At 39.9% G+C, this 15391-nt stretch overlaps 1 protein-coding gene across 1 annotated transcript in view; it reads right to left on the reverse strand.

The window, feature by feature from the left end:
• Positions 1-15391, reverse strand: part of SHANK1 (SH3 and multiple ankyrin repeat domains 1) — an 852931-nt gene that overhangs the window by 36212 nt on the left and 801328 nt on the right. Inside the window, exon 18 of the mRNA XM_073602155.1 lies at positions 5883-5963. Coding sequence (XP_073458256.1) covers positions 5883-5963 — 81 coding nt within the window. The remainder of the gene's footprint in view (positions 1-5882; positions 5964-15391) is intronic.

Consider the following 15391-nt stretch of genomic DNA (forward strand, 5'->3'; position numbering starts at 1 on the left):
TTAAGTTTCAATGCACTCTTGGTGATACCCATGATGAATGTAGACATATTGATAATACCTATTCCATATTAACAGTTGTCAAATTGCCACTGATATTTTTTGACAAATGAATAGAAGTATCATACTTTTGTATAAAAGTCTAGATATCAGCAGTGTGTAGGAAATTTTGGAATTTATTATTGGAAGCATGCACCCACTAGAGACCAATTAATGAGTCTGCATCTTGTGTATACATGTAGTTATGTCTTTTTTTAACCCTTTGATTTCCCCTGATGTTAACCCCTTCCCTGCTAGTGTCATTAGTACAGTGACAGTGCATATTTTTAGCACTGATCACTTTATTGGTGTCACTGGTTCCCCAAAAAAGTGTCAAAAGTGTTGCTTAGTGTCTGATTTGTCCACCACAATGTTGCAGTCCTGCTATTAGTCGCTGATCGCCACCGATACTACTAAAAATAAATAAAAATTCCATTAAAATGTCCCAATATAGGCTTATTGAGATTTTTTTTACTAAAAATATGTAGCAGATTACATATTGGCCTGAATTGATGGAGAAATTATATTTTTTACATTTTTTATTGGATGTGTTTTATAGCAGTAAGTAAAAAATATTGTTTATTTCTAAATTGTCAGTCTTTTTTGTTTATAGCGCAAAGAATAAAAACCGCAGAGGTGATCAAATACCACCGAAACAAAGCTCTATTTGTGGGGAAAAAAAGGACATCAATTTTATTTGGGTACAGCACCGCACGACCGCGCAATTGTCTGTTAAAATAACGTAGTGCCGTATCGCAAAAAATGGCCTGGTCATGAAGGGGGGTAAACCTTCCAGAGCTGAAATGGTTAAACTATGTGCTTAAAGATAATCATCAACGTGCTGCTGGGATGTCTAACATCTGCTACAGTATGTTACTTTTTTTTTTTTGTGGGCTTATGCAAGCATCCTCATATTCAGCAATAAAATATATGTGTGTGTATAATATATCTGTACAGTCTCACCTATCATACCTGAGGGACCGTCGGAGAAGTTGACAATTACTAGTCACTTCTACTACAGTGATTGCAACTACCTTCTGGGTCCTGTCCCGAGTGGATACCCTTCCATATCAGAGAACGCCATGCATTCATTAAAAAAAATTACAAAGCGATTTTTGAATAGTGGCCCTGCCAAGCAAATGACCCCTGTGGTCAGAAAGAAGGCTGATTGGCACAGGACTCTGAAGACTGCACCAATCATTGAAGTAGTGGAGACTACTACAGTGATTGTTACCTTTCCCAATGATCCCTCAGGTATGAGGTATGCACACTTACATTTGTCCAAGCTCAACTAATGTAACTATGCAAAAAAGTTGTTATTGGCTGAAAATAATGGTCACTTTTTTTAAGTTTTTTTTTTTTTTTTTTAGATAGCCTGGTGTTTTAACTTTCTAAAACCAGCCTATTGGCAGTACTGACCACTGAGCACATCATGGAAGATCATTTTTGCATTGACAACAAGAATCTCAGCCATGGCATGTGTATACCACCATACAGCTGCCCCACAAGTGTATACTATGCCCAAGAGTCATCCTCAGACAAACCATGTAAAGCTAAACAGTATTGTTAAAGATAATATAAATTATATATACATTTTGTCACACCTAAATGATTCAGATCATCAAAATAAATTTTAATATTATTACACAAAAATAACCAGAGTAAATACAAAATGCAGTTTTTAAATGACTTAATTTATTAAGTGGAAAAAGCTGTCCAAACCTTCCTGTCCCTATGTGAAAAAGTAATTGCTAAATCATGAGTGCTCAATCTATGGCCCTCCAGCTGTTACAGAACTACAAGTCCCATCATGCCTCTGCCTTTTTGAGTCATGCTTGTAACTGTCAGCCTTGCAATGACTCATGGGACTTGTAGTTCTGCAATAGCTGGAGGGCCACAGGTTGATCACCCATGTCATATATGAACTGTGATTAACCACTTTGTTTGGAAGGCTGAGTTAAATTTCACTTGCCACAGCCAGGCCTGATTACTGCCAGACCTGTTGAATCAAGAAATCACTTAAATAGAAGCTGTCTGACAAAGTTAAACATGCTGAAATGATCTTAAAAAGCAGCACACCACGTTCTAAAGAAATTCAAGAACGGGGGGAGAAACAAAGTATTTGACATGTATCAGTCTGAAAAGGGACACAGAGACATTTTGTAAGGCAAACTACGGTGACAGCCGTTTATCCACAAATGGAGAAAACTTAGAACAGTGGTGAACCTTCCCAGGAGTGGCCAGCCTACCAAAATTACTCCAAGAGCATGACAACTCATCCAGGAGGTCATAAAAGAACATCTAAAGAACTGCTGGCCTCATTTGCCTCAGTTAAGACCAGTGTTTATGATTCAATAATAAGAAAGAGACTGGGCAAAAATGGCATCCATGGGAGAGTTCCAAGAGGAAAGCCACTGCTGACCACGAAGAACACAAAGGCTCATCTCAAATTTGCCAAAAACATCTTGATTATCCCCAAGACTTTTTGGGCAAATATTCTATGGACTAAAGAGACAAAAGTTGAACTTTTTGGAAGGTGTGTGTCCTGTTACATCTGACGTAAAAGTAACACAGCATTTCATGAAAAGAACATAATACCAACAGTCAAACATTATGGTGGTAGTGTGATGGTCTGGGGCTGCTTTGCAGCTTAAGGTCCTGGAGGACCTGCCATAATTGATGGAACAATGAATTCTGCGCTGAAGGAGAATGTCCGGCCATCAGTTTGTGAGCTCAAGCGCACTTGGGTTATGCAGCAAGACAATGATCCGAAACACGACAGCAAGTCCACCTCTTAATGGCTCAAAAAATAAACAAAATGAAGATTTTTGGTGTGGCCTAGTCAAAATCCAGGTTAAAATCCGATTAAGGTGCTGTGGCATAACCTTAAACAGGTCGTTCATGCTCGAAAACTCTCCAATGTGGCTCAATTAAATAAATTCTGCAAAGAAGAGTGGGCCAAAATTCCTCAACAGCAATGTGGAAGACTCATTGCCAATTAACGCAAACGCTTAATTGCAGTTGTTGCCACCAAGGGTGGCACACCCAGTTATTAGGTTCGGGAGGCAATTTACTTTTTCACATAGGACCAATCAGGTTTGGACAGCTTTATCCCTTAATAAATGAAATCATCATATAAAAACTGCCATCATATAAATAATAATGTGTGCTGGTGCCTTATTTGCATATACAAAGTATTAGAAACATTTTTCATGGCACTTTGAATGAGGTACAGCATTTGCATAAAAAGATTTATTAAGCAATAGATGAAAATCTTTTACATGAATAGGAAAATTTAAAAACAAGCTGATTTGTGAACACCGTGTATCAGCATACAATCAACATAATATTCATATAATGATACATATACAAGTACCACTCTTCCAAGTTTTTAACAAAACATAGTATTGGGTAAATCCTTAAGCGCAATGCGTTTTGTGACAATAATCCCACTTCTTCAGGAGCAGATGTCCATTGTAAAATAAATCAGCTTATATAACAATCTAAAGCCTCCTACACACGATTGGATTGTTGGCCAACAAAACTGTGGACTTTCGTCCGAAGGGCGTTGGCCCAAACTTGTCTTGCATACAAACTGCAAGATATAACAAAGAATTCTGCGCTGCCCAAAAGAATAACGGCCAGTAGGATATGTGTATAAATCAGAAAACAGAAAAAGTGTAGCGCTAATATAAGACGTGAAATAACCACACAATATGTAACATGAAGACCATTAAATCCTTCAACTGGCGAACCTCAAAATAAATAAAAAAGGGGACATCAAGAAAGTGAATGAATTAGAGTCCTCAGTGAGTATATGACTCATACAAAGTGATGGGATGACAGTCCTCAATAAGTGTGTGACTTCATACGTGGAACATATCAGTGTGCACATGACATCTGGAATAGGAAGAACACCACCACCGACAATAGGGAGGCTTACCGGAAGGTTTGGACCCAAAGAAACGTATGTTCAATTGGGTCAAACAAGCTTGAGTGGTAAACAGCTGATAGGGTTCCGTGGAAGTTTACCACTCAAGCTTGTTTGACCAAACTGAACGTACCTTTCTTTGGGTCCAAACGTCACACACTTATTGAGGACTGTCATCCCATCACTTTGTATGAGTCATATACTCACTGAGGACTCTAATTCATTCACTTTCTTGATGTCCCCTTTTTTATTTATTTTGAGGTTCGCCAGTTGAAGGATGTAATGGTCTTCATGTTACATAATGTGAGGTTATTTCACTTCTTATATTAGCGCTACACTATTTCTGTTTTCTCATACAAACGGCAAGGAATTGTCGGCCAACAAATACAAACCTAGTGACGTACTACATTGTTTTTCAGCTCTTTAGCGGCACCCTTTGGGCTCCTTCTGCTAATTTCGTGTTAGTAGAAGTTTGGTGAGTGTTGGTTCACGCTTTTCAGTTCGCACTTTTAAGTTTGTTTCTGAATGGCCGTTCGTCAACCAGACATGTTGCGGAATCGGAGGAGATAACGTGTTATTTATTATTGGCCTTGGAGTTATTGCTTTGACATTATTTTTTTGATTGAACAATGATTTGATTTGGTATATTTTCTATATTTTTGGATGCATAGAATGCACTTTTTGGTTACGTTCTATTAGCAGATAGCATGTCTAATTTTATTTGTTTTCTTTTTTTAATGCACAATAAAAAAAAATATGGAGAATACTACTTGGCTATGTGTTTTACTTCCAATGACAGTTTGGGAGTATGCAGTTACATTTTAAAAAATACAATGTAAAATTGACAAGGGACACCAACATAGTTGTATCTTTGATCTTAAAAACTACAGGATAATGGTGTTTTGGTAACTTGTCCAAATTAAAAAAAAAAAAAACAAGCATAATAATATTATTCTTGATACCACTAGAAAAAAAAAGCCTTTGAAAAATCGTTTGCAATAACTCCATCAGTATCAACAGCAAAGCAGCTTCATTATTATCCCATTAAAGAAGAAGAGAATTGTGCGCTGCATTTCAAGATTTCATACAGTAATTTGCCACGTCACGAATGTTAATTCTCCATTATGAATGCTAGTTTACAAGACAGACCGCTTCTGGCTCATCCTTGCTTCCGAGCATGCGTGTTTGTACTTTGGACTTTTTTCCGACGGGCTTGTGTACACACGCTCAGAAAATCCAACAACAGCCATTTGTCCGTGGAAAATTTTAAAACCTGCTATCCAACATTTGTCCATGGAAAATCCGACAACAATTGTCCGATGGAGCATACAGATGGTCGGATTTTCCACCAACAGCCTGTCATCACACATTTCCCGTCAGAAAATCCGATCGTGTGTACGAGGCTTAAGATGACACCTCAAAATGGAAAAGGTGTCTGGCTCGGGAGTTGCGGGGGGAAGACATGGCACTCCAATGGGAAAACTGAGCAACAGTACCAAGTGCTAGCCTGTGTGAGTTAGCAATCTACAAATTGCGTTTTGTATTTACTAATGTTATCTGTGTAATATTAAAATTTGTTTGATGATCTGAATTATTTAAGTGTGACAAATATGCAAACAAAAAAAAATCTGGAAGGGGCAAATACTTTCTCACAGCACCGTGTAGCTATCTATCTATAGATACACACACATATATATTATTTTTAAAAGAATTATAATAAAGGACTACATTTTAATTTTCTTATGAAATTTTGGTGGGTTTCTTTGAAAACACTGTAAAACAGCCAATTACGTTTACAAAAAAAGTGAAGGTAATGCAGCAAAACATGCAATTTGAAAGCCACTATGATAGAAAGACATTCATGCAGAGCATCTGTTTGATCTGCCGGTCATAAGCCATACAGAGCAATGCTTACCCATTTCCTCCAATTCTGATGTCATGGATTTGGAACGTAATGATATTGCAGGTGGAGTAACTCGCTTTGTTTGCTGGGGCACTAGAATAATAAAAAAAAAAAATCCTCTTTATTAAGATGTCATATCTGTTCGTTTTAAACCACTGCTGGTGTTAGAGATTTATCTGTATAATAAAACCAACATTTTGATCATTCAAATAATGACTCTATCACAATGAATTTAAAACAAAACACACAATCCAATAATAATAATTAACTTTATTTTACATAGTGCCTTTAAAAGGTAGCTTCTCAAAGCGCTTTACAAGGAAAACACAAGAAATACACAGGGTGAAACAGAAGAAAAAGGGAAATTTACGTGAAAGCTTGTCTAAAGAAAAACGTTTTTAGATTTGATTTGAATAAGTTTAGAGAAGATGACTTTCTGATGTTCTTTGGAAGTTAATTCCAGAATTTTGGGGCATAACAGGAGAAGGCTCTGTCTCCCATTGAGTGTAGGTGAGTAGGGGACACACAGATGACCAGAATTTGAGTAGCGGAGGCTACGAGCGGGGGGGTAAGTTGATAAAGGTTCAAAAAGATAATGGGGTGCCAAGCCACGATGAGCCATATAGGTGAGCAAGAGGATCTTAAAGTCCATGCAAAGCCTGACAGGTAGCCGATGCAAGGATTCCAGGATAGGGGTAATAGGATAATTTGTACCAGTCCTAGTCAAGATTCTGGCTGCCTAATTTTGGACATATTGTAGTCGATTAATAGTGGATTTAGCTACACTAGTAAGTAGAGCATTTCAATAGTCTAGTCAGGAGAACACAAATGTATGGTTCAGCTTTTCAGCTACAGTGTATAATAGCATAGGACGCAGCCGAGCAATGTTTCTCAAAAAGATGTTCTGACAACATTTTATATATGTGGATCAAAGGTTAAATCAAATATCACCTCTAGATTTTTACATTTAGACTGAAGCTCAAGTACAGTAGTGCCATCTATAGATAAGCTATTAGGACTGGCCTTACATAATTGATGGGGGGGGGGGGCATGACGTCATAGTTCAATTGAAGGAATGATGGGCCATCCAAGGTTTTATATCATGACTACAGTTAGATAGGAGGGAAGCAGCCAAAGTTGAATCCAGTTTAGTGTGAATGTATATCTGAGTATCGTCAGCATAGAAGTGATAATTGAACCCATATGATCTAAGCAGTTGGCCAAGTATAGAAATGTAAATGCTAAAAAGTAAGGGACTCAAGATTGAGCCCTGAGTAATACTCATGCAAACTAAGAAGTTATTTACTGTAGCTGCCTCTGTTTTGTTTTTTGGATGCCCCATTTGGAAGACCAAGGATAGTAACCCATAAAGTTTGTCCCTCTAGCAGTAAGTGTAGAATTCTGTTTCTGTGTCTCCAGTTGCCAACTATCGCTATGGCAATAATTGCAATTAGCACAAAGATTTGTAAATGCTTCTTGTAGTAATCTCTCTCTATATATTAAAAAAATCGGATGCAGAAACAAAAATGCAGGCATCTAGAGGAGCACAAAACTAGAAAATCTCTAAAACCCTTTTCTAAATGCCGTCAGTGCCCTCAATGCTGAAGGCTGGGCAACTCTGACAGGTAGTGCCTGCTCACACCATCTCATTAGATAAAGTGTAAATTATAAGCATTTTTTTAAATAGCAGAACGTTAAAACTGCACACAGTGCAATAGGAGTTTTATGTGCATTTTAAGTCCTTTTTTATTTACAATCTTTTTTCAATTTGCTCCCTTTAAGGCTGGTTGCAGCCATCATTTTAAATGGGCCGTACTGTTCATAGCTGTTGGGCATGACTCCCAGTCTTGCCACACTGTGACGGGCTGTGCAGTGCAGATGTCACTGGGAGCCATCTACCAAATGTCATTGGTTGATCATTAGCCGTCTATAACAGCTCAGTCCCAATTCTGGGGATGATAGTGGAGTGCAACCTAGAACAAGAATGCAATGCACATATGCAGTATAATTTATATCAGTTTATTATTAGCACACAGTTTGTCACAATTATATTTATGTAGCACCCTCTAGTGTGTGCTACTAGTATAGAGTAGACCAATTATAGTCTGGCCCAGGGATAAACCTGAGTCTCTAAATCTGTATCAAGGTTATTATAGGCCAGGGCTGGATGAATTATCCTGCCAGCTCTCTGGTGCCTCCCCCTGTTTCTAAAATGTTGAAGAATGTTGTAGAAAATAGTGGGCGGAAGCTAGGAGGGGTTGCCTTGAATATTTATGGGCCCTCAGCCAATCCCCAGGAGTGGGCCTGGCTGGGGACTGAGGAGCTCATGCCAGTAGGGGAATTGGGTGGAAGATGGAGAAGCAGTGCTGAGGAGAGACTGTTGGTGGCCCTTGAGGGTTCCCAAGCCGGAGAGGCAGTGGAGAGAGCAAGGAGAGACAGTGTGTAGATCAGCACGGTGCAGGCTCAGACAGGGTAAGAGACTTACAGCTGTAGCAGTGCTCTCTTGAAGACAGCGGTGTGCCAAGTCTTCATCCAACCTTGCTCTGGGGAATCTCTATGTGTGTGTGTGTCAGTCAGGAGGACTGGGAGAAGAAAGCAGCCAGGTGGGCTGGGAGCAGCCAGGCAGGCTAGCATTTCTGCAGAAGTAGAACTGGGCTTAGTGTCTAAGGTGAAGCAGAAGGTGATGAGAGATGCTGTTCACTCCACATGTGCTACTTTAACAAAAAGGGACAGCAAGTTCCTAGCCTGTAATGGGCTGTCGCTGACTTAACAAGTGACTGTTAGTTCCATCAGAAGTGACCAGCTGGTGCTGTACATAAGGGAACCAAGTTTGTGCAGGAGGAAGGAAGAAGTGGAGTTTCTACATAGGGCTTGAATGGCGGACCGCAATGACGTCACTCCCGCACACACATGCGGGAATCGCGGCCGCTGCACAGAGCTCTGAGGTGACGGCACGAGTATGCCAAATAGACAAAATGTGTCTGCGCTAGATAAAAATTATCGTTTCAATAATAAATACAAAAATAAATACGTAAAAAAATTGTTATAGCTAACCAATAAATCAAAAAATATCCATAAGTACATAAATTTGTAAAGTGCTCAGTGCTATATCAAACATGCAATAAAAGTGCTCAATCAGAAAATAGAATATCAAAAAATTTGATATAAGTGCTCAATCAAGAAATTGAATACAATATAAAAGGGAATATCTTCTTGTGAATCTAATAAAGTCCAAGACAATGTGCATCCAAAAATGTAAAAGTGCCCAAAAACATTGTCCATATTCAGTGAAATCCACACATCTTTTCTTCTGAAGGTGTATCACCATAAAACGTGCTAAAGTGTCTTCCAGTGTTCCCCACAAGCATATATGCTCACTTTCTTGCGTGTGACACAGTGGTTACACTCTGTCAAACCAAGCTTTGGAGACACTCCTGTGCTCTAATGGAAACCGCTGTGTAGATCTCCAATGCTCTCAATCAAGGTTATATATGCAAAAAGAAAAGAGACTCCATAGTGCAACATTGCATGATGTAATAAAACGTTTTATTGAGAAAAGACTAACTCCCCTTGTGGGGGTACTCACATACTGTGGGTGCGTTAGTGCACCATCCTAAACAGATTAAAAATGGCCGGCCCCTGATGAAGGCACGTGATCCCGGTGCCGAACACGCGTAGGGGAGGGGCCTGGACGGAGCTGTCAGCAGAGAGAGAGAGAGAGGGAGAGTTCGTATGACACACCGCACCGCACGCCATACCACGAGATCGGCCGTTTTTAATCTGTTTAGGATGGTGCACTAACGCACCCACAGTATGTGAGTACCCCCACAAGGGGAGTTAGTCTTTTCTCAATAAAACGTTTTATTACATCATGCAATGTTGCACTATGGAGTCTCTTTTCTTTTTGCATATATAACCTTGATTGAGAGCATTGGAGATCTACACAGCGGTTTCCATTAGAGCACAGGAGTGTCTCCAAAGCTTGGTTTGACAGAGTGTAACCACTGTGTCACACGCAAGAAGGTGAGCATATATGCTTGTGGGGAACACTGGAAGACACTTTAGCACGTTTTATGGTGATACACCTTCAGAAGGAAAGATGTGTGGATTTCACTGAATATGGACAATGTTTTTGGGCACTTTTACATTTTTGGATGCACATTGTCTTGGACTTTATTAGATTCACAAGAAGATATTCCCTTTTATATTGTATTCAATTTCTTGATTGAGCACTTATATCGAATTTTTTGATATTCTATTTTCTGATTGAGCACTTTTATTGCATGTTTGATATAGCACTGAGCACTTTACAAATTTATGTACTTATGGATATTTTTTGATTTATTGGTTAGCTATAACAATTTTTTTACGTATTTATTTTTGTATTTATTATTGAAACGATAATTTTTATCTAGCGCAGACACATTTTTTCTATTTGTCACTTACACGATTATGAAACGTGATTGAGTGTTTGCAGCTGATTGGTTACACAGGATTGGTTATACACTATTTTGATATTTTTTTGGGCATTTATCCGTAAGTGGCTCGCAAAGGTTCATCTATTATTACTTTGGCACGAGTATGCCGTTCCTTTAAAGCACATGCACCGCTGACGTCACTGGCTGCCAAACAAGTGAATATCTCATAAAGGGTGCACGTTTAGAGATATTCATCTTACCTAAAAATCACAAAGTGAGGTTTACTAGCACTTTAACACAATATCAATAAATTTATTTGAACCCTTATCTTTTGGTCTGGGGTTTCTTCCATATATGCACAACTTTTTCTGGTAACCTTCTGGTGTGCTGATTGAAGGGTAGCTTTGTCTTTTGTGAACAGCATAACCCGATCCAAGGGGCTCTTCTGTTTTTTTCCCTGTTTATACCCATATCAAAGTCCCAGCACCTCTTATGCCGCGTACACACGACCGGACTTTCTGTCAGAGTAGACTCTGACGGTCTTTCTGACAGAGTTCCAATGGAGTTCCGAGGGAGTTCCGCTGAAACGGACTTGCCTACACACGATTACACCAAAGTCTGTTCGGTTAGAACGCGATGACGTACGACGGGACTAGGAAAAGGAAGTTCAATAGCCATATTAGGAAAAAGATGGTTGGACTATATCAGGAGGACATTTCAGACAGTTTTTCTCATCCCTGGTTAACGTATAGCTTATAAAAGGAGGAAGAGGGGGGGGGAGAAGGGGGGAAAAAAAATAAAAAAATAAAAAAAAGAAATGGGGAGAGAATGGAAATCCCCCTCCTCAAATAAATGGGACTTTAAGGGAAAAAACTAAGTCTAGTAGGTGAGAATCAAAAACGCTTGATAAAATTAAACAATATTTATTGAAATACAGTAAAAAGTAGTATTGTCAATACATATACAAACATATGACCATTCAGTAGTAAAATCCAGAATTCATACGTGACTAGAGCCAACATGTTTCGCAAAAGAATTTTCGCTTCATCAGGGCTAGGCACGATGTAATTGATTCATTTAAACTGTGTAAATAATGAACAGTCTTAGATTATATAGTGGTCATACATATTATCAGATCATAACAATGAAAAAACATCAATTATATGAAATTATTGCTCACCTACTGTTAAAATTACAAAGGAATAAGGCTATTACCACCATTCACCGGACATCAACCGCTGAACCACCCAGCATGGACTGTCTCTGGGTGCCAGATCCCAGGCAGACAATACCGGTAGGAGGCCTGGACCACACACTTAGGGCAATATAAGCTGGTAACCCGTACTGAAACAAAGACGGGAAACCCATGAATTCCACTCATTCAAAATCAATCATAAAAAGTACTGACAATGGCCAATTGATGGTCAAACAAATAAGAAAGTTTCAAATAACGCCCTCAAATATACATTATATATCATTGGTTTAAGAGGGACATTTATTTAATTTATAGTCAAAGGTCAGATGAAAATGTCATACCTTTTTGTAATGAAAGGCCAATAGACATTGTTTCATTTGTAATAAAAGGTAAATAAGGATGTAATACCTGTATCTATGATAAACCCATATTACCAGCATCATAGGCATATAAATTAAATGAATGTCCCCCTTAAACCAATGATATATAATGTATACTTGTGGGCGTTATTTGAAACTTTCTTATTTGTTTGACCATCAATTGGCCATTGTCAGTACTTTTTATGATTGATTTTGAATGAGTGGAATTCATGGGTTTCCCGTCTTTGTTTCAGTACGGGTTACCAGCCTATATTGCCCTAAGTGTGTGGTCCAGGCCTCCTACCGGTATTGTCTGCCTGGGATCTGGCACCCAGAGACAGTCCGTGCTGGGTTGTTCAGCGGTTGATGTCCGGTGAATGGTGGTAATAGCCTTATTCCTTTGTAATTTTAACAGTAGGTGAACAATAATTTCATATAATTGATGTTTTTTCATTGTTATGATCTGATGATATGTATGACCACTATATAATCTAAGACTGTTCATTATTTACACAGTTTAAATGAATCAATTACATCGTGCCTAGCCCTGATGAAGCGAAAATTCTTTTGCGAAACATGTTGGCTCTAGTCACGTATGAATTCTGGATTTTACTACTGAATGGTCATATGTTTGTATATGTATTGACAATACTACTTTTTACTGTATTTCAATAAATATTGTTTAATTTTATCAAGCGTGTTTGATTCTCACCTACTAGACTTAGTTTTTTCCCTTAAAGTCCCATTTATTTGAGGAGGGGGATTTCCATTCTCTCCCCATTTCTTTTTTTTTTTTTTCCCCCTTCTCCCCCCCCCTCTTTCTCCTTTTATAAGCTAGAAGTTCAATAGCCAGTAGCCAATAGCTGCCCTTGCGTCGTTTTTGGTCCGTCGGAATAGCACACAGACGAACGGTTTTCCCCATAGGAATTGAGTCCGTCGGAAAGATTTGAAACATGTTCTATTTCTAGGTCCGTCAGAATTTTAGAAAGAAAAAGTCCGGTGAAGCCCACACACGTTCGGAATGTCCGACGGAATGATTCCGTCTGACCTTTTCTGCTGGAAAGTCCAATCGTACGTACTCGGCATAAGATGTCCTTTTTATCAAGCACATATGCAGTGGCTGGGTGTAAAGGCCCACCAGCCCTACCACTGCATATATGCATAAGACCTACATAAAGGGGGTTCAAATTCATATTTTATTTTTTGTGCATTTTCAGTGTGTTACTATTGACCTTAATGTACAACACAGCAGTTCCGAAGGATAAAAAAAAGAAACATCCATCAACTTCAAACAATTAAACAATGAATTTTCCAGGAATCGCATGAAAGATGCGGTAGGCAAGATTTTTTCAAAACCACAAAGCACTGTACTGTAATGCAACACACTAATGCCACGTACACACGATCGGACATTCCGACCACGAAATCCTGGGATTTTTTTCCAACGGATGTTGGCTCAAGCTTGTCTTGCATACACACGGTCGCACAAACGCTGTTGGAAATTCCGTCAAGAACGCGGTGATGTACAACACGTACAACGAGCTGAGAAAAATGAAGTTCAATAGCCAGTGCGGCTCTTCTGCTTGATTCCGAGCATGCGTGGAATTTTGTGCGTGGGAATTGTGTACACACGATCGGAATTTTCCACAACGGATTTTGTTGTCGGAAAATTTGAGATCCAGCTCTCAAATTTTTGTTTTCAGAAACTCCGACAAAAAATGTCCAATGGAGCCTACACACGGTTGGAATTTCTGATAAAAAGCTCCCATCAAACATTTGTTGTCTGAAAATCTGATCGTGTTTATGCTGCATAAGAGTTTCATCGATTACAATGTAAACTACTTTCCCTGCAGTGTATCAGCTCTGTGTACATGCATTTTAGCACAGTTTTATTGCAGTTTTGTGATCGGACCCATAAGTTACAACCATACTGAGTAGTGTCGGAGCCTGCTGCTAAGCCCTGCTTCCCCCCACAGGATAGGGTGCCTGTCAGGAAAGGCACATTCCTGTGCGCAGGTGAGGAACAATAAGGAGCTCTCTCCATGGCCAACCTGCAGGTGCGCATTCTTGTGTGCAAGCATGCAAACGGGTGCACAAATGCACACAGGCAGGCTGTTTAGGCTGCACTATTGCCCTGGGTCATTGCCGTTTCGTCTATTACATTCCCTGAGTATCTGCTACCTGTTCCTGTGTTGACTTCCTGCTACAAACTTGATCTGCTCCTGGTTCTGCCTGGATGCTGCCGGCACCTACCCCTGGCTTATCTTTGGATTTTATCTCTGCCTGCTCCTTCTGCTCATCAGCCCGATATTACTGACCCTGGCCTGACCTCCAACTACTCTTCTGTATGTACTTGATCTGCCCGCTAGTTGCTGACCTGGACTGCCTGACCCTGCTTACAGACTTCATCCCTGCATCTGAGCCTGCTGATCGGTGTCAGAACTCTACTCCAGTACACCTTCCAGTGAGCTTCCAGTCTGTCTTCCCACTATTCCCGGACACACAACCAACTCTTCAGTATTCTTTAATGGAAGACCAGTCAGGCACTCATTCCACTGTGTTCTGGCGCTTCCAGTTACCTTACCAGGGCTCTGGACGTCAGGCTCCACTTCCAGGTACGTTACAGTGCCTCACGGGCCAAAAGAAATTTGCAGGAGGCAAGAACGGGTGAGAAAACTTTGGCACAAGAAGGAAGTACTTTGCCTGTTAAAAATGTCTGCGAGCTAGCCGAGCGAGATGGTATCAGGGGAGCTGCGCTAGTGTGCTTTGTTCAGCTGCTGACAGTGGGAGAGATTTCGAACTATAAACCATTAATAATTGCTCTGCTCACATGGCACTGTGATGTATGTATGTGTCCTGAAATGCACTTGCGGTGGCGCTTTTGCAAATATTCTCCCCTTAGAGAGTTTTAAGGGCTTGCTGGTTAAGCAAATGCACAGAGCACATATTCAGTTTTTGGCAGCTCTCGTTTGACCTCTCAATTCCTCCACTCTTAAAGTGGATGTAAACCTGAAAAAAAAATTTAATGAAGAAGCCCAGTCTTGCCATAAAGAGTTAATCCAGCTCTGAGCAATCCTCTTGTCTTTTTTTTAGTAAGATAAAAAAAAACAGATACTTTATCTTATGAGACTCTACGATTCCAGCTTTTCTTCTCCAGCTCTCCCAGAATTGGCTGCTCCACACCTCAACATGATTGGGCATGCTGAAGTCATGTGGTGCCTTTCCTGAGTTTTGATTGGATGTTACTCATCACGGGGCATGATCAGCGTGACTGAGGAGGACATTCATGGTGCAGTCAGCTCGCAGAGCCAGTAGAAAGAGCAGGAGAGTGTAGAGGTTGGCAGGTGGTCTTGTGACATCACAACTCCACCCACCGAGCTCCAGCAAAGAGACCCACCCACCAATTCCAGAGTTTTGCAGGGCTCCTACTGCTGGGGGGTGACATTTGCAAGGAGGCTTGCATGTGTGTGTGTGTATACATACACATTAATACTGTGCAATTAGTTTATACTGGGTGAGTGGTAGGTTTACATCCACCTTAACCTGGCC

The sequence above is a fragment of the Aquarana catesbeiana genome, linkage group LG10, assembly GCF_042186555.1.
Source record: "Aquarana catesbeiana isolate 2022-GZ linkage group LG10, ASM4218655v1, whole genome shotgun sequence".
Taxonomy (NCBI): Eukaryota; Metazoa; Chordata; class Amphibia; order Anura; family Ranidae; genus Aquarana; species Aquarana catesbeiana.